General features: G+C 47.3%; 1 protein-coding gene across 2 annotated transcripts; it reads right to left on the bottom strand.

The window, feature by feature from the left end:
- Positions 1–3916: 3916 nt before the first annotated feature.
- BCL9 (BCL9 transcription coactivator) lies at positions 3917–19363 on the bottom strand. 2 transcript variants are annotated; one of them, XM_075170070.1, is made up of 8 exons: positions 19281–19363; positions 15943–16249; positions 14057–14373; positions 12957–13146; positions 12356–12455; positions 9721–11950; positions 7534–7794; positions 3917–6180 (listed from the first exon to the last, which is right to left on the bottom strand). In XM_075170070.1, exons 2-8 carry the CDS (start codon positions 15993–15995, stop codon positions 5063–5065), a joined length of 4269 nt encoding a protein of 1422 aa, XP_075026171.1. In that variant the 5' UTR covers positions 15996–16249; positions 19281–19363; the 3' UTR covers positions 3917–5062. The 2 variants fall into 2 exon arrangements, with proteins under 2 accessions (XP_075026171.1, XP_075026165.1); XM_075170064.1 differs by lacking the exons at positions 15943–16249; positions 19281–19363 and having other exon boundaries at positions 14057–14567.
- Between the last annotated feature and the right edge of the window lie 24 nt (positions 19364–19387).

The raw sequence follows: 19387 nt of genomic DNA, 5'->3' as shown, positions 1-19387 counted from the left end.
GCTGAACTGCAAACACTCAGCATGGAAGAGCTGAGGCATTTCTGAGAACATGGAATAAAAATTTCCAGAAATCAACAATTTCCCAAGGAACCAGTGCATTTACATGAATAGGCCAACTCTTTGCAAGAGCTGGGAAAGACACAAATCCCAAGGGACAGAAAAAGAAACCCAAAACTTTTCTTACTCTGGGCTGTTAATATGAGAACTGCTGACAAGAGCAGCTAACATGCTCAACCTCAGGTTCCCTCAAACTTGAGCTGGAGCTGCTAACCCAAGTTAGTCTGCCTCCCTTGCTATTTCAGTCCAATGCAGTTAACACAGGTTGGTCAACTTAAAGACTTTTTTTTCTTCATTTTGCATTGCAAACCTATCCTCATATAGTATGTTTCATTTAAGGCAATGCTAGTATAGTAGGTAATTGGCAGGAAAGATGTCAAATTTAGGGTTTTGTTTTCTCCTCATGTAAAACATCCTCTTTTAAGAGGTGTCTCTTTTAGTACTCAGACCTCTTAAGAGGTATACTCTTTTAGTATCCCAGACAAAACCAGCATCACTTTTCTTTCCTGCCTCATGCTCTGACTCAAACCAAAACAATCGTAAGCTTAAAACCTGAGTGCGTAATGAGTCATGAGGACCTACATCTCGTCACGAAAGACTTGCTGGTTGAAAGTCGAAAGGAGATCAAGAGGATAGTGAGCTTGGTATATTTGCCAGTAAACCCAACATAATAAAGCTAGCAGTTTGGGTTTGGGTCTTTTTAAGGCATGAAGAACACTCCTGATAATGCGCTTTAACCTTAAGCAGAAAGAGCATGATAAAGCTAGGTGTAACACAGCTACCACAACTAACAGCATTAACAAATGATTGGAAACTATGTGGACTGGCTAAAAACTGAAAAAATCTTTCAGTTAGAGGTCACCTCGCCAGAAAGATGACACAGCACATATGCAAGACAACTTACCTTTTTTAGGTTATGAATTACTATCAGTCGAAACAGTGAAGTGCACTCTACTAAATACAGAGTATATCAAACATGGATCATTTCTCCTCGAGAAGTATCAAAATAGGTAACAGGTTTCAGCCAACAGCCTGCCAAGGCTGCACGAGGAAAGCATTCACCATCGTGAGTGCAGAAGAGGACCACCAATGAAACGTAGCCTTTTCTGCCACCAAAATGAAAACCAGTAGATGGTCAGCATACCAAGCACTGCAAAATTAAGCCCTGTGTATACCATATTTGTAATAGCCCCAACACTCTGGCACAACAAATGCTGCGTTCCAACAGTCTAAGAAGCATGTTTAGGACCCACACTTACCCTCAGGAAGAGTCGGGCTCCCACATCTACTCCAAGTCAGGGTACGTGTATCATACCAGAAGCACCACCAGCATTCAAATCCCAACCAAGACTGATGCAGATTAGATCTCCACATACTGGTCTGTCTTCTGAAATGTCACCTATTAGATACCACTAGGAGGTCAGGACTAAACTCGTAAGGCTGGCTACTTGCTTGTCATGTTCTTTGGTAGATTAGCTAGCCCATGATACAGGGACAAAGCTCGAGTTTATTTGGACGGTGCTTAAAACTGCCAGTGTACTTCACAGATGACCTGTTTGCAAGTCTGCTACTTTAAAACAAACAGATTTCAAATATTTTAAACTTTTGATTTAGCAGGCGCATTACTTTGCGTTTCAGAAGTTCACCATCTGCTGGGTTTACCTTTTAAGTCTCTCCGCACTCCGGCTGCGCAGCCATCTGGGATGAGATAATTTGAACAGCAGACTGTTTCCTCCCATGTTACTAGAGAGGAAGAGCAGCCAAGCATGTATGAATAAAGTCTATTTCATTCTTTCAAATAAAGGTGGAGGAGGAGGATTTGAAAGTTTAAAAAAAAAAAAGAGGAGGGGGAGGGGAAGCAAACTAAAAATGGCAACCCCACTTTCCTTCTTCAACTGCACCATGACTACCAGAGCTGAGTCACAGTTACTATTGATTATAAATAAGCAGGAGAGAACAGAGCCTGACTTACAGATCCCAAGAGCCTGACTTACAGATTCGAAGGTGAATTTGCAAGGCTGGCAGCTAGAAAGCTTTTCCATTTGTGAAGCAAAAAGGGGAGAAGTAGAATCAGAGCAAAACAAGGAAGTTCAAGTCTACATCTACCGAGTCATTTTTCCAACCGGAGCCACCTAAGGCATTAGCATCTCTTGTCCGTCAGCTGGTGCAAACCAGGCAGAGTGCAGCTACGTGGACTCAGGAGAATCCACAACTTCTGCATTTTCTGTAGGAAAAATCTCGTTAAGATACCAAATGCCAGCATCTTAAGTTAGATGGACACAGAAGGAACTTTAATTATCCAGCATCTTTAAAATGTATCCTTTCACTATCAAGTGGTTTTGAACAGTGAATCCCCTGTGCTAATTTTTCTAGAATAAGTTGCAGCCACTTCAAACCCTTTGCTGTTCAAAATACCTCAACAGGCACAGAAAGCACTGAGAAAGACTGTTAAAAAAAAACCCAAACCCTCCAGGTTATTTCTATGTCAGTCAAGAAGTTTGCTTTGTTCAACATAGTAAAAACAGTCAGAAGTTGTGGCAGAAGTGGCAACGCTTAAAGAGGTTGCACTGTGACAATTCCCGTGCAAGATCCTCAAAAGGGAGCTGTGCAACCATTTAAAAAAAAGGTAACTCCGCTCTACAGAAATAACACTCACTGTGTCATTGTCAGCTCTTTCTAAAATCTTGACAAGCCCGTGCTTCAGGCACGCTGCTTGTCTTGTTAGAGGGAAGCACCACAACACACATCCTACACTTTGTCAAAAGAGTAATTCTCACCCAAAATCACTGTAAATTTGCATGACAGCACAAAGGTGAATTTGGAAGCAGGAAACAGAAGGTTCTGAGGCTTGCATGCCTCCAGCAGTGCATGGCTTCACTCATTTTGTAATACTAGCAATGAAACTTTGGTAAGCTGGCCACCAACAGCAATTCTTTTTCCACCTGTTAAGGATCAGTTAATACTCTGAAAAACTCTCACGGACAAGCATATTAAAGATACTCATTCTCCACAAGAAGTTTCACACTAATAGCCAGCCCTTTGAGGAAACTACTCATCGAAATAATTTCAAGTAACAGTAGGTGGAAGGAAGAACAGAGATTACACACTCCATATACAGTGCTGCGGGACCAGAGAGCAGACAGACACAGAGCCCACACGCTGCCCTACAGATCCACATCTGGCTCATCCTGGTCTTCTTCAGGAGTGGGGCTCAACTCCCAATACATGTTTCGGCATCCAGTCTTTCACTCCTCATAGACAAAACCATAAAACCTTCTTGCTGAAATTCTCTCAAAAGGCAAGTTTGAAAAGACACGGGATTAGGAAACGATCAATGAAAACTGCGGCAAAGCAACAATTTACCCAGCAGGGTTGTCTTGATAAAAATCTGCTCACTGACGATTTCTCTCTCACCTTTGTTATTTAAGTTCATCCATTCCCACTATCTCGGCCTCTGAGCGCCGGCAGTAGAGACCCTACCCAATCCAAAGCCCCCAGGGGGACACACAACCCCAGTGCCCCGCACAGCATTGGACTCTGGCGCTCAGCAGACAGACGCCGCTGCTTAGGGAAAGCTCAAAACCGCGTACCTTGTAGTGCTGGAAACACTCACCAGGGGTCCAACAGGAGACAACAAGTTTCATCTATTCCTCGACCCTCAACAAATTGAGGAAGGAAGACTAACTATCGTCCCTGGGGCGTTCTAAAAATAAGACCTCACCCTGAGGAAAAACACGCTCAGTTCAGGATTAAGCGAACAGAATTGCCTTGCAAGGAGCATGCAGCTGCCTACAGACCAGACTTTTAGGAGCTGCCAAAGCTTACCCCACCTGGCCTCTAGGCTGGCTGTGATCATAAGGAAGAGCAAACAGTCATCTGGCCAGCCGTCTGATGTACATAGGAACAACTGGACTGGATAAAGACGACAGTTCATTTTGTAAGAAACAATATATTTTATTTTTCTGACACCACAGCCCTGGCGAGTGGTTTTGTACCAAATTTAATGGAGGTTACACAGAACGTTTTACGCTGGGGAGGAAAAAAAAATAACCACAAAAAAAATCCTGGATAACTTTTAGCGTCTGTTCCACTCCCACATTAATAAAATCACTTGGGGTTTCTAAGAAAAGGAGAATAGGAAACAGTGAGAGAGACTACTGTAGGATGTAACAGTGTCCAAGTCCAGCCCCTTCCTAAAAGTGGGAAGAGTCCCCACATGAGGAGAGGCTCTCCTAGATTTACTCCCCAAAATAACACAATGTATTGCAGCTGCCATAGGAGGAGACAGAAAGGGGACGGAGAGAGAGAGAAGCCTATTTAATAAAGAGTGGGAGGGAGAGACAGAAGGTGCTGGACAGCACGCCATAATTTGAAAAATATGTCCTTAACTTATTATTTATTTCTTTTAAAAGATTCCCCTCACTGAACTTAAGTTCCTTTTTGTGCTTTTCATTAATACTCTGCTCTGAGGTCGTAGTTTGGTTTTTCTATACATTGGAGTTGAAGGAAAATAGTCCGAAGTTCTGAAGATGGATTCTCCACCTAAAGTAAACAGCCTAGAATCCCATTCTCCTCTCACCCCAAAGACTAAAGTCTCTGCTAAAATCCCTTTTACAATATAGTACAGTACACAAAAAACCCCAAAAATAACCGAGAGTCCTGGGAGAAGCCAGTCCGAAGGACGTAAACATACAGAGAATGGTGCAACTTGTGACAAATGGCAATTCTCAAAATACAGCTACAGATTCTCAAAGCAGGTGCCGTCACGGGATACCCAAGTCCACAAAAATAATTTTTAAAAAATAAATCTTAAAAAAAAACAACCTGTTAAAATGAATAATTTTTTTTCAGGTAATTCCATACATTCGAGATTTCCCAAAGCGTCCTCTGGTCTCTTTTCACCTATTGCATGGCCAAACTGTACTCCTGAAGCTCCCAAAAAAGCCCTCAGGACTTGGAATCTCATCTTGACAAGGATCAGAACATCCAGTCTTATGGTAGCAGCTTAAAACATCATGTTCCCTGGGTTTCCAGGGCCTTGGCTAAATCCTCCCATGCCAACGTCAGCAGCCATACCTCGGGGCCTCATCTGGGGGGGAATCATGATGTTTTGTTGGGGTCCCATCATGCCCTGCATTGACATCATCATACCAGGTGACCCTACAGGGCCCGGGTGGCTGTACAGCCCCGCGGGGGCTCGGTCCTTGCCTGGGATCATGCCCACGGCAGCCACGGGGTTACTCATTAGCGCGGGCTGGCCAGGCATCGCCGTTTGTGCTGGTGACATCATGCGGTGGTGCGGCCCCATCATGCCTTGCTGCAGGAAGGCAGGCGGTCTCATCGGGTTATGACCTGGCATGGTCGGAGCTGTCCCAAGAGGGATATCCGGAGTTCCCACTGGCCCGGGGCCCCCCATGCCAGGCAACGTTAGTCCCATCCTCGGGGTCTGCTCTCCTATCATCCCCTGCATGTGGGAGAACCCAGGCCCAGGACCCTGCGGTTGCTTGCGGCCTGGCACCTCCCCACGAGGGAAATACTGTAGTGTCTGGCTAGGCTTCTCCGACGGGATAATCCTGGACAGGTCAAACTCGGGTATTCCCGTGGCTCCAGGACGGATCACCTCCTGCAGCTCTGGATCAGTGAAAACCGAAGGCATATTGTTTCCAAGAACAGTGAAGGAGTCTGGACCGCCAGGGCCTCCAGTCTTGCAAAGTGCTGGATCTGTCGAACTTTGGGGCAGGTTGGTAGGACGCCCCAGAGGTCCTTCTCCGTGGAAGCCCATTCCCGCTGGGAAGTTGCCTTGTCCACCGCTGGGCCCGTTGTGTGGAAATGGCACCTGCTGTGGAGGGGACTGTACGGGAGGGAACCCCTGTGGGAAGCCCAGGCGTCCTTGAGGTACCATTGGAGACTCCTGGGAACCGTGCCCCATCATCGGGTTGTGTGACATCAGGCCGGGTCCCACGGGGACCCCATGAGGAGGTATATTGGGTCCCATAGCATTTGGAGAGGGCATCTGGTTGTTATGGGAAAGAGGCTGGGTCATTCCCATTGGGCTAAGGGTTGGCATTGGACCCACTGGGTTTGGACCTGAAATTCGAGGATTCTGAGAATTAATGCCCATTCCTAGGGAAGAAATAAGGAATCACATTTAGATAACAGCTAATAATAATCAATAAAGCTATCAGAGAGCTTTCTGCAAGGTTACCAAGTCCGACACACACACAAAAAATCAGTGCTAGTAAAAAAACGTCAGTAGTGGCTCTGGAAGATGTTATTTTAACCAGAAAATTGATGCCACCTGCACAGCTGCCTCCCTAAGCTTGTCACTGCCCTATCAAAAAGCGACTAAAACGTGCTCTGTAAGTAGGATCTCAATCCAACCCATACCTTTACTATTGCCCTGGCAGTCTAGATGATGCAGGCAGTAACAAACATGCCTGTGACAGATTATCAGCATATGGACACTCGTCCACTGGGAGGTGACTGAATCTCCTTTCAAAATGCAAGAAGTGATAAATCAGGTAACCCTCAAGACTAGGAGGCGGCGATCAATGAGGTTAATGAGCTATCATCATGAACTCATGCAATTAGCCAGCTTCCCCAGGTATATTCAGCCACTCTGATCATTACTGCGTGAAACAGACAGCAAAGCTACAGGTAAACTCATCAAGAATTCACTACTAGTTGCTGCTCATGAAACATCCTCTCATCCCCTTTTTCAATTATGTTAATTCAATTGGGTGGAGGGGCTACAGCCTCTTTTCTATTCAATATGTACCCACGAACGTTAAACTATCAGCAGGGATTGGATTTCACATATAAACATGCTCACCCACAAGACAGCCCAAAAGGACAATGTTTTATTTTACTTTTCCTTTAACTCTCTCAGGTAGGGACCAGGACAGTTTCCCTCAGTCCTGGCTGAGGTCACCTGCCATTACACATTCCCTATATGAAAAGATGTATTCTTCGAGAAAGCGCTTTAACACTCTCTTCTGTAACAAAGGCAATCACAAAACCGAGGAAAAGGCCAGATGATTCAGTGTCAAAAAAAAACAACTGAACAAAAAAACCCCACAACTGTGAAGCTTCTATGACACTGCCTTTAAGACAGGGGAAGAATGGTTTCCTCTGGGTAACACGTTGTAGGTCTGACCCTTATTCCCATGAGCAGCCTTCGCCCAGACAAGTAATTCCAGTCTGCCTGAGTGGAAATCTCTCCCATACATAAGGGTTTTCAAGATTAGACGCTTTCTGAAGAACAGATACTTTCTGGAAGGAAAAAAACTGGCTGCAAGAAGAATTTCCATCTCCCCATTTCAGAGAATTGCAACTGCCTTCCTCAAAAACAACCCATGGCTATATATTCTTCAAGGTCTTTTCCCTCTCACCATCTTCATCTGATGAAGCTTCCATAAAAATCACCCTCACTGTATTGCCTGATAGCTTGGGCTTATGTTTCTTTGAGTTTCTTACCTGGTACGCTGTTCATAGGTGGCAAGTTTGGGGAGCGTGCTGGAGGGGAGTCATCATCCGAGCTGGCCACAGTTTTGATGGCATCATGATAGAGCGGTGTAGAGCTAGGCATGGCAAATTTGGACATCCTGGACATCATAATGGAGAGGGGATTCTGGGAGAGGGTCGGCTCTGGAGGCATTGTGTAAGGACTGCTAGAGGGAAGATTTCCAGGGAGAGTCACAGGAGCAGACTGGCTGACTGTGGAAGGAGGTGGACCACCTTAAGGGGAAGAAAAAAAAAAAAATTTAATTTTTTTCCTTCTTATCATTTTTTCCTGAAATCCCACCCTTTTCTCTAGAATTCTGAAGAACCAGAAATCCCTTTTACTACAAAGGACCATCTGACTAATGCAGTCAATGCCTGTGAAAGGTAACCAGAAAAATAAGCCTATTGGTCAAGATGATTAACATTTGTTATCCTGGATTCTGCACTTCTACTGGAACTGTCTTGAGCCTCTAGAAATCCACACGAAGAATTATCAGGTACGTCTGAAAATCCTACTATTCAACTCCCATGCACTGAAGACGACAGACTTACATACCAGGTCTAGCCATAAGAATCCAAATCCATAGTCAATTAATTGTTCCTGCACCCATCAAATGTCAACTGTAAGTCCCTTGCCTTTTTCTTTAGGAGGCATCAAGCACAAAAGACATAGGCGGCACAATGAAAGCTGTAGCAGATATTACACTGAGACATGCAGGCAGATTTCTGACAAGCTGCATCAGCAGCTACAAGTAAAACTCCTTGTTTATATTTCATTTCAGGTTTTATATACACATATTTACTGCTCATTGCATTTAAAGAAACCTTCTCTGCACCTATTAGCTTATCATCCTCTGCTCTCCCAAAACTAGAAATAACTTAATTGCACTTCCAATCTCCTTTGTTCTTCACCGATGAATTTCATGCCACCCAAAAATGCTAAACCGAAGTTGCGCTATCGCTGAAAATTCACTGCACGTTCCTCCGCTCACCCCAGAAAAAGGAAAGGAGAACAGAGAATAAAAAAATCCTGCAATGCCAAAACATTTATGCTTTGGAATGGCTGCACGTAAAAGCATTCGTTAAGCACAACGTTAGGCACGGACTAAAGCATTTGGTTCTGACTTGTAGGCGCTTGGGCTCACGCCGGCCTCGGCCTCAGCAGCCACGATGGACACTAACATCCAGGCTCCCCTTCTGAGCACAAAGACCCAGCCAGCAATCCTGCCAGCTGGTGCGAGGGGTCACCCTCCCCACCACCACCGCCCCCGGTCCCCGGTCCCGGCAGGCAGGTCCCGGCCGCCGCCGCCGCGCTGTCACCCGCAGCAGCAGCACTAGAGGGCAACGTGGGCAAGCCTCCTCTCCCGGCCTCTCCCAGCCAGGAGACCTCCCCGGGCAGGAAGGCCGCCCAGGGCTGTGGCGCTGGGAGCCTGGACTGGACAGAGGGGCGAACATGCTCCCAGAGGATTTGGGAGCGGGAAGGAGAGGGCAGAGGTATGCCGCCAACAGCCCAGAGACATTCAGGAGCAGATAGGGCAGTGCCAGCACCTGCACCCTGAGGTCCCAGGCACGGCACAGCTCCGGCGCTACTGAATGCTACATATGGTGGTGTTTAGCTCTCTCCAAAACGGTTGAAGCCTGAACAAATGTTAGCACACCTCCCTGTCTGCGGTGGTTAACCTCGAAAGCCGTATCTTTCTGAAGCATATCTAGATACACGACTGGCTAACTATATTCAGCACCAATTTGTAGGAGCCTTTATTTCAAAGCATTTCCGTAACATCAGCAGGAACTTCTCCACAAAGCTACAGCCACCAGGAGCTGTGGCAGAAGAACCAAAAACCCTCCCGAGGAGAGATTTCTCCTATCAACACTCCCCATCTTTCCACACCTCTCGAACGCACCCTTTCACTTTCATGTCCTCCAAGTGACCAGCCCTCACCCTGACACACAGGAGGCACGGTGCAAACCCACAAATACAACAGGAGGAGGAAAAGCGCTTGCGCTCCACTCCTGTAGCCACCAACCAGACCCTTGGGCCAAGCACCGCCTAGCCTCGAGGCACTGCAAGAAACCTCCTCCCTCTCCCCTTGCTGCACACCTCGGGGTAACCCAACGCAAAGCAAAGAGCCAAGTCAGGCTAGCAGAGGCGGCACTCACCCGACTCCACGTTCCCCAGCATGGCTGGAGAAGACATAGTGAGAGACGCCTTGTGGTTCGGGGGAATCCCAGGGCTCTGCAAAGGAGGCTTTGGAGACGAAGTCCATCCAGGAGAAGGTGCAGGGAGAGACGGAGACTTGAGGTGGACAGGAGAAGCAGCAGCAGACCCCAAGACAGGGGGGGACTTAATAGAGGCAGCGGCAGCTGCGGCAGTGGGGCCCGCAAGCATTCCTGCCAGCTGGGAGGGTGTCTGAGGGGACTTGAGGTTCCCCGAGGGAGACCCCATCATGGGAGACTGGACCTGGCGCATCGTGGGGGATTTCAGGGGGTTGATTCCCGGCGAATGCACCTGACCGGCTGCAGAGATATCCAAGGGCTTGCGGCCGAGGCTGCGCTGCGCAGGGGGAGCAGTGTTGAGGCTATTAGGGTTACTGGTGGGATTGAGAGGTAGTGGCGGCATGTGGCTGAGCCGGTTGTTAGTCCTTTGGTCAGGCCCGATCTGTTCTCTGAGATTTCGGAGACCGACTCCTGGGCCCTGAGACATGGGAAGGAAGGGCCTGGGACCCATGCCATACTCCTGCTGCGGGTGCTCCCCAAACGGCAGCGGCACCATTTTCTGCTGAGAGGAGAGCATCTCCGAGACGCCGGGGCGCAGTTTCATCATCTCTTCCGGCCCAACTCCTGCCTCCCTCAGCTTCTGAGGGACCAGGGGTGGGTTGGAGCCCATGCTGACATTCATGCCCATGTCCCCCTTCATGCTGCCAGGGCCCATCCCAAACTCCAGCTCCCTGCTAGAGGCCATTTGCGGGGGTATCCCTTTTGGGAAGTCCCCCCTGGAGGGGCTCATCGGCCCTTCCACCGGCATGCGAGGGAAGATGGGGTTGTTCCCAGGCTCCATGTGTCTCTGGGAGGGCATCATTCTATTTATCTCCATGCCAGGCCTGATGCCTTCCATGTTCAGGCCAGGAGGGAGGCCCATCTGTTTCTCAGCCAGCTGCTGCTGATAGAGCTCTTCGGGCAGGCCCTGCGGATTGGGGAACCGCTCCCCTCGGCCAGGGCCGCTGAAGACACCCTGGCCGGGAGGGAAGTTTCGGCCGTCTGGGATTTTTGGCATGTCGTCTGGCCAACTAACTCCTGAAAGCCCAGGCCGGGAGGCAGGATTCGGGACACTGGGCCCCTCCATGTCAGGGTTCATCATTCCTGCAAAACCAGGCAGGCGCATCTGGCTCCCGGGCATGTTGGGATGAGGGGCCATGCCCCTGGGGGGCAGAGAGTGCGACATGTTCATGCCTTCAGGGAAGGGCTCTGGACCCCCGGGTCCCCAGCCCTCCCCAGGGGTCATCTGGTAGGGAGGGGGAGGGCCTCGGACCACCCCACGAGGCCCATGCTGATGGACCATCATGTCCTGCAGGGAACACTGCTGCACAACCACCTGCTCTTGCTTTCTTCTCTTCTCCTCGTAAAACTCCTGCTGCAGCTTGAGCCAGGCCACCTGCTCGGGAGTCATGTGGTCCAGGTGGTCTGGGCCTATGGGTCCCGACTGGGAGTTCATTGGTGGTGGCCCCATTTCATCTGGGGAAAAGGGCATGTCCCTGTGTCCTTGAGGGCCAAACGGAGCCCCTCCATCTGTCCGAGACCCTGACCCTTTGCCTAAACTTTGGGATTGAGCCATCATGGCCTGTATCGGCCCTTCAGGTTTCTTTTGGGGACCATCCAGCACCCCAGCATTTGGGGGTGGCCCCCCACTTTGCCCTCCCGCAAACTCCTTCTCATCAGGGAAGAGCATGCGCTGTATGTCTCTCAGGGTCTGCAACGAGCGCTCTCGATGCTCCAGCTGCTCCTGCGACAGCCCATCTGGATTCTCGCCCAAACTGGATGGGTCCCCACCAGACACCTGCTGGGGGGGACCTTTGGGTTCTGCAGCAGAGCTATTGCTACCTTGGGAAACCGGGCTAACTGCTCGATTATTGGGGGTCGAACTCTGCCCAAATCCTTCTGTCTGCAACGGAGTAGAGTTGGCAGGGCTGCCCACAGACATCCCTTTGCTTTCCACACTGGGACTGTCCTGATCTATGGGGCACGGGGGGCCAGTGGATTTGGATACCGGCGCTGACACGGGTGGAGTCGGCTGCATTTTGGCATTCTGGGGAGGGTTCTGGTCCTGGGTGGTGGGGGGCTGCGGCTGTGGCAGGGGCTTGGGTTCAGTCCGAAGTGCAGTGACCTGGGGGTTCTGCAAGAGAAAGCCACACATTGTCACTCATTCATCTGACAGCTGTGTCACATAAGCAGAGGTGCAAAAGAAACGTCCTGTCTCAACACCACCAGCCCACAATTTGCAAGGAAGGGTAGCCTTCATGCAGTGATTACAGAGCAGCATCTTGGTCATGCAGAAACATATTTTGCTCAAGTATTACAGCAGGTACCCCTTAAATGTACTACCCAAATATTGCAAGACTCAAGCTCTTCTTCGGATGATCCAAGACATTTATTTGCAGAAGGCTAGGACAACAACTGTCTCTCTCTTCTCCACGCTAAAACTTATTTCAGTGTGTAAATAATCACCCATCTCTCTGAATCACATGCACACAAGCACATTTACCATTTCCCTTCCCACCCACATGCAAGTATTCCCTACCAAGGGTACAGTGTTTCGTTCCGCCTTGCTGTTTGAGATGTTCTGGATATGAAAGGACACGATGGTTTCCACCTGTCCCTTCAGCACAGCTTCTGCAGCCCTGCAAAGACAGACAAATGCACATATCCAGTTGAAGCTAAGAATCAATTTTTCTTATCCGCCCTCCCTTCTATCCTTCAGCTGGCAGAAGGGAGAGAGACTTAACCACACATATTTCACTCTAGATGAGTACCAAAGAAAAATGCTTACATCTACAAACTCATCAGCATTCAGGGTTCATGTCTCAGTTTAAGCCATCCCGGCTCATACTCACTGCATGGATTGCAAAACGGTATCTCCCAGCATTTGCCAAAAAAAAAAAAAAAAAAACAAACAAAAAAAACAACAAACAAACACACCTCAGAGGAATAAATAATCACTTCTCAGAGGGCAAGAGGTAGCGAGATTCTCCACTCCAGCCCCTTCAGCATCCCCAAAACAAGTAATGACGTTTTGCTACAAGAACGCACTTGATGGAGAAAGTGCACTTGAGAATCTCTTAAAAAGGGAGCACAAATATAAGCCCCACTCCCTGAAGACATTCAGGCATCTGCCTACTTACTTGTTGGCCATCTCAGTAGAAAAAACGTAAACCACTTTGGATGGAGTCTTCTGCCCACTTGCTGGCTCCAAAGCAGCAGTCAGGCCATGGGAAGGTGTGGAAGACCTTGGGGCTGAAGCATTTGAAGGAGTCATGGAGTGTGGTGTGTGCTGAGAATCCTGGGACTTCACATGATCAGCAGAATTGCAGTCTGGAAGGGGAGAAAGAGGAAAAAAGGGAAATCACTACCTCGGGAGCTCTTTGGAAACCATTTCTGGAAGCCGACCAGAGCTTTTCCTCCTCTGAAATTTCCCACTTCTCCCTCAAGCACTACTAAAGGCAATTCTTCTATTACACCATACATCTTCCCTCTAATGCCATGCTGCCCTTCAGGCACCACTGGGAGAAAGATCATCTTGTGAGGCAAGTGGCAGTTCCCAGAGCTGATCCCTTTGAATTCTCCAGTGGCCACACAGAATAGCAGGAAAACTACACACTAAAATGAAGAAATATAAATATGTCTGTGCCCAAGGAGAACACACTGTGCAAAACTTTACTTCTTTTTCCCTTCAGCCACCTTAGCCAGGTGACCTAGAAAATGGACAACAAAGGAAAGATGGACAGCTGCACATCTAGTCTGTTTTTGCACTGCCTCACAGAGGCAAAGTTGGAGCCAGGAACAGAACACAGAAATCCCAACTCTCTGGCTTGTGTTACCAGTTAAGGGTGCTACGGGTTATGTACCTATGTTGACAAAACAGGCTTGCATATTGTTCAAAACCCCAGCTACAACAGAGCAGTTCCTGAAAGGCCAAAGGCCAGAAGGAAACCAACAGGTTGCATTTGTACTTTCAAATTCTCTGGGGGAGTTTCAGAGTTACAAAGGAACTTTCCCACCAGAGACAGGTCTGCACTTTAACTGAGCGTGAACAGGACGTTTACCGATGCCAGCTATGACAACCTCTCCTCTTCGCCTGCTCTCAAGACCTTTAGACTTCATTGGCTGGAACTTACAGAACCCCAGACAAATAAATGTTTTGCTAACACTTGCATAGCGATTTGCCATCTCAGAGGACTCAGACTAATTGTCTGCACTTGCGCACGAACCCTAGCAAACATACCTTTGATTTCAGGGTCATCATTAGGAGTCCCAGCTTCCCTCTGTTCAAAGGAGTCTGCCGAAATGCTCCTCTCTCTCTTCCCCTTCCCCTTGGCACCGTTTCCAGCCCCATTCTTCAGCCCCATGCTCCCACCTGGGCCAGGGAGCACTTTGGGGGGATGACCTCCACTTTTGGGGTCACAGGGAGAGGGCTGGGATTGGCTGGTGGAGCCCCCTTGTTTGCCCTGGTTGGAAAATTTGGAATCCAGCTGGGGGTTGCCAGACGGGGACATCACTGTAGGGGGACGGACCATCACCTCCTGCTTTGATTTGGGGCTACTGGGGACAGAGCAAAAAAAAAAGGAAAAGAAAAAAAAAAGTAACAAATCACACCATGGATTCATTCAGCCCTGTAGGAACAGATTAGAGAGAAGCAGAAACAACCACTGCCACCTTTGCAAGCTAAGACAATTGCTGACAAATAAAAAATGCCTGCAAGCTTAGAGTCATGCAGGTGCTTTTTTGAACATGCCCTGAAAGGGTTATTATCCAAGATGGGATCTCATTGCTCAAGAAGGCACTAGGGCAAGCTACAGACCTGCCAGATCCCAGGAACCGCTGTCACATGAGGACCTACCTCTGGGGCTTCTGTCAATAAAGACAACGGTTTCTATGTGCACAGAGAAGCGCCTCACACCAAGACCAGCTCAGAGTAAACAAACAAGGCACAATAAAGTTCACCTCACCACTTTCCTGGACCCCAACTATACACTGCAGCTCTGATCAGAGTAGACCCCCCCCCCTCCTCCCTTGTACCTCCCTATCCAGTTCTACAGGGAGCACAAGGAAAACCCAGCATTACTGCAGCATTCATCATACATTGGGGCAAGCTGCCAGGAAAACACAAACCTCTGACCGTGAAAACAATTAAACCAGCTACAACCTGCCTCTGAATAAGGAAAGAGAAGGTTACCATCTCCCTGCACACTCCTGCAAAATGGGGCAGATGAAGCTTCTTTAATTTGCCAAAGGAAATTCAGGGTCTTTCCTTCCCTCTTCCATTCAGCAAATTGCATCCTGAAAATATTTTGTTCTGCTGGGTTTTACACATGTATTAGCCACCCCTTCCTCCTCATCCTCCAGTTACTCCATTGCTATCGGATCTTCTGCATTGTGTTTTCCCATCATCACTGCCACTTCCAACAGGCAGCACTTGCTAGCATCCTCACTGTGGGACTCGCACAAGCCGTTTCCTCCTTTGGACAGACATCTGACTCAGAGGCATTCTCTCTGAATTACTCTTAAGCTCCAGATGACCTCTAGGAGTAAATAATCAAACTTGAGAATGCTGTCAATCAGACCATTGTAAGTCCCTGGACAGTGCTTCGCTTCCATATTTTTCCCCTTCCAAATTAGTGGAGGAGAGCTGCCGATCTGCTGCACTGGCAGGTGAATGATGCAGAAGATCTCAGCCGATCAGTTCTCCAGGCTGTTCAGGCCAACAATACAGAGGAGGCGTTTTGTGTGAAAGTACAGGCAAAGAGACTTCTGCTGCCCAACTACCCCTCAGGGAAAAAGATCATTAGAAGAGGGGGAAGGAAAAAACCAGACAGAAACAGCACGTTTACTCTCCTACAGCCTATTCAGACACCTGATGGGAGGGAGGAGGGCACGAGGAATGTAGAATCCGCACCTCATGGGTTTACAGCTTTCAGCTCATCCTGAGCCTAGCAAACATGGAGGCTCGTCAGCACTGTGCAGCCAGGGCGCAGGTACTCGGCGGGTCCAACGGGAGCACAAAGGAGGACCAGTGAGTCACATGCACCAGTCCCTGGCTGATCCTGCAGCAGAGCAGGGATAGCATCATGCACCAATCCAGAGCAGCTGACTGCAGGCTCTTTTCCTTACCTCTGTGTGTTGCCTGACGGGGAGTTCCTCACTTTGGGATTACTGGAATGCATTGACAGAAATCCTGAGCTCACAGTCTCACACACACGCAGATGGGCTCTCCTCAAGTTCCTCTGGGGAGTGTGCCACCAGAGGCAGCGTCGAAGCACTTTCTGCCACCCACTTCTCTCAATGCTGGCTGTCTGCTTGCCTTTTTTCTCTTTGCTCCTCTCTGGTTTTGCACTGGGCGCTTCCCTCCTGCAGCTCCAGCATTCTCTAGACGCGTGCCTCCTGCTGCCCAGGGGAAGTCTCGCATCTCCAGGGCACACTGTTAAAACCACCCCACAAGAAGAGAACAGAAAAACAGTGAAGAACTTTCCAAGCAGATGTGTCTGGTGTGAAGCAGTAAATGGCAATTCTTCCCCCATTTCTGAGAAGACACAGGAGAAGAGCTTTCAGATGGCTCAGTACAGCTGTGTACTTCAAACCGGAGGCTGCCCTGGCTGGCCATTCAGTTTACAGGCAGCGAGGCCATCTTCCCTTCATCCAAAGCAAATCACTCTGGAGTCAACAAAACAGGGAAGCACCTCGTGTCTGGACACTTTGATTCCGCATCTGTGCTCAGCTTGAAGACACCTCACAGCAAGTCAGTAGGAAGCCAAAATTACAAATCCCCAACATGACTTAGCTATCCAGAATTCCCCTGTGAATGGCCGTAATCTGATATTTCTTGAGAACATAAACTCTGCTCAAATCTTTTCTGTCTCCTTGGTCCAATATAACTAGACATATGTTCAATGATGTGTGCTAAGGGTTGCACAAAGGGAGGAAAATAAAATAAAATTCCTTCCTGACCACCTGTAAGCAAGCAGCGATGCTGTGATTACTCTGAAAATACCAGAGATTAGTCACTCAATACATCTATTAGAAAGGCCAAAAGATCACCACAGAACTCCCCTTCTAAATTTGCTCAGCAACACTATACAGACTATTGAGGCTTTAAAAAAGAAAAAAGAAAAAAAAAAACAAAAGTAAGCACTTTTTCAGCTTCTTTCTAAGAAACAATACGCATGACGCAGGCAATAAGGCACATAAAACTGTTTCTGGAGGAGGAAACTATCGAACATTACTGTTTACGTCCTTTGGGCTAAATTATTTTGGAACAAATTTCTGTCTTGTTTATGTTTCAACAAAATCTCTCCTGTTCATCTCACCTACTCAGATGCAAATCCACTTAATTTAGAATCTAACCAAGATTTATTGTTAATGTATTAAGCATTGCTAGTTAAATATTATTCAAATGTAAATATTCCCAGTATTCCTTCTCAGCACCAAAGAAGCAGTTTCTTCCTGCATATATCAAATGAAACAAAATAAATCGCACCAGACTGGGAGTGTCTTGAATTTTATGAAGAAACTACTGTTCAAATTGCATTTAGAAAACAAAAATTGGTTTGCTTACATGCTGACACCAGAGGATTAGGAAACACAGGCACTATATGACCACCTCTGACCAAGGAGTTATCCGTAACTTGTAGTATTGAGCACCATGGTTTTCTAGTTCCCCAAATTTATCTTGTTGTGAGGTTCTGCCATTACATTTTTTAGTTACTTTGCACTGCTGTACTTTAACATGATAGTGCTCCACACTGCAGTTGTTCCATGAAGCTCTGCATCTTGTCCAAAAATTCTCCTACCACATGCCTCCTTCATGACCCAGAGAAATCATCCTGCTCCCTATTCTCACCTCCACCGTGCTGCACAAACCCATTAATGGGGGGGAGAATGTTTCTGCAATAAAGGTCTCATTTTTAATGCCTCCTATTAGGCACAATCAGATGAACTCCAGTCTGAGCCACACACTCACAGGATCCACATGCTTCTCTGGAGCTATCAGCTGATTATCCCACTGATTTTGAGAACAATGTTGGAGTTAATCTATTACTATTGTTACTAGTATCATGCTGTAATTGCAGCTGGTGCTATACAGATACATTAGCAACAAGAGAGAACATCTGCACAAGTATCTAAATCGTACCATCTTTGCATGCAAATTTTGCTCCTATGTCTGTTTTGACAACAAAACCGTAACATTACCAACAGCACCGAACTCCACTTTTCAAAAGAGATTTATGCATCTGTAAAAGTCAGTGGAACTCAGTGATACTTGGGGATCCTCACTTAAGGTGAAGGTGTGACTGAAAACACAGTGAATTTCAGGTAAAAAAGAAAAAAGGAACAACCGCATTAAAGTGAGCAGAGCTCAATGCTAACAGCAGGATGCAGATGCCTGTGTGATGAACTTAAGTATTCCAGTTGTTTCCTCCTCTGCTTTTCCACTTCTGATATTTATGCATTATCATGTTACCTTTTATTGTAAGATGAGAATTTTCTCAGACTCCCAGTCTTGCACAGTGCAATGAGAAAACATGAAGAACAGAATCAGGATCACACTGGCTGCACAATATTTCTGACATCACCAAACTTTCAAGTACTTCTCAGGGGGGAAAAAAAAAACACTTCCAATTTTTTAACCCTACTTTTTTGTTATCCTATATACATGTATCTTCCATCTATTAGAATTGATACGCTCTGCAAGGGAACTGTATTTTCCAATCTCAGTTTAAATTTCTTCTTACCAGAGAGAGCTATAAAGGATACATCAATATATTCATTGGTGGAACAACGGCAACTCAACTTCCTCCGCTTCTCATTTCTGCACACTGGGAATGTACCATCTTTTATAATGTGAAATGGAATGCCTCATGATTTTTCTAAATGCACTTCTAACGTATGTATGTCTGGGAATCTAAGGTTCAATAATGGAAAAGCTCTAGAGATATGTATTTTTGCAGCTGGAGTCTGCCTGCCATAGCAAAGCCTTTATCACTGCTCTAAAATTAGCAATAGGGTCACTGACAGTGAATGGTCAAGCCACTTTTCAAGACATTTTGGCAAGCTACATCCAAGGCTGTATTTTCAGGATTGCTTTAAGGTATGCCAGGCAATGCCTGCAGGGAAAAAGGATGGTTCAACTGTCTACTCATTCTCACCACCTCTCTCCTGACCAGATCGAGGAAAGATCTGAATGGGAACTAACCCAAGGGAAACAGCAGAAATCTCTATTCAGCTGGATCAGTCCCCTGATCTGGTTGATCATGTAACCACATCAGTGCCACTGCAAGCTCAAAGGAGGAGGTGAGAACAGGTGAAAAGTAGCCTCACCCCACTTGGTTGCAGCTTACAATTTCGATGGCTTAAAAGAACTTCAAACCTCAATTGCAGAGACAAAAGAGATGGACCCACATTGGTAGATGTGGAGATACAATAGGTCCTCGCCTTTCCAACAAGTAGCTTACCAAGACCCCTGGTGTCACGACACGGCAGTACTCATTGTGGAGGCCATGAGTTGCGAACCACTCGTCTCACAAGAAAAGATCACCTGGAAAAAGAAGAGAGAGGAAGA

Source organism: Calonectris borealis, chromosome 1 (genome assembly GCF_964195595.1).
Source record: "Calonectris borealis chromosome 1, bCalBor7.hap1.2, whole genome shotgun sequence".
Taxonomy (NCBI): domain Eukaryota; kingdom Metazoa; phylum Chordata; class Aves; order Procellariiformes; family Procellariidae; genus Calonectris; species Calonectris borealis.
This window is presented reverse-complemented; position numbering and strand designations above follow the sequence as displayed.

Bases quoted from the DNA above. Each gene is read 5' to 3' on its own strand.
- BCL9 (XM_075170064.1), bottom strand. From the start codon at position 14,438: ATGAATCCATGGTGTGATTTGTTACTTTTTTTTTTCTTTTCCTTTTTT. The intron at 13,147-14,056 runs GTATGTTTGCTA...CTCCCCTTCCAG, and splicing joins TGATGACCCTGAAATCAAAG to ACTGCAATTCTGCTGATCAT. The intron at 6,181-7,533 runs GTAAGAAACTCA...TTTCTTCCCTAG, and splicing joins ACCTATGAACAGCGTACCAG to GAATGGGCATTAATTCTCAG.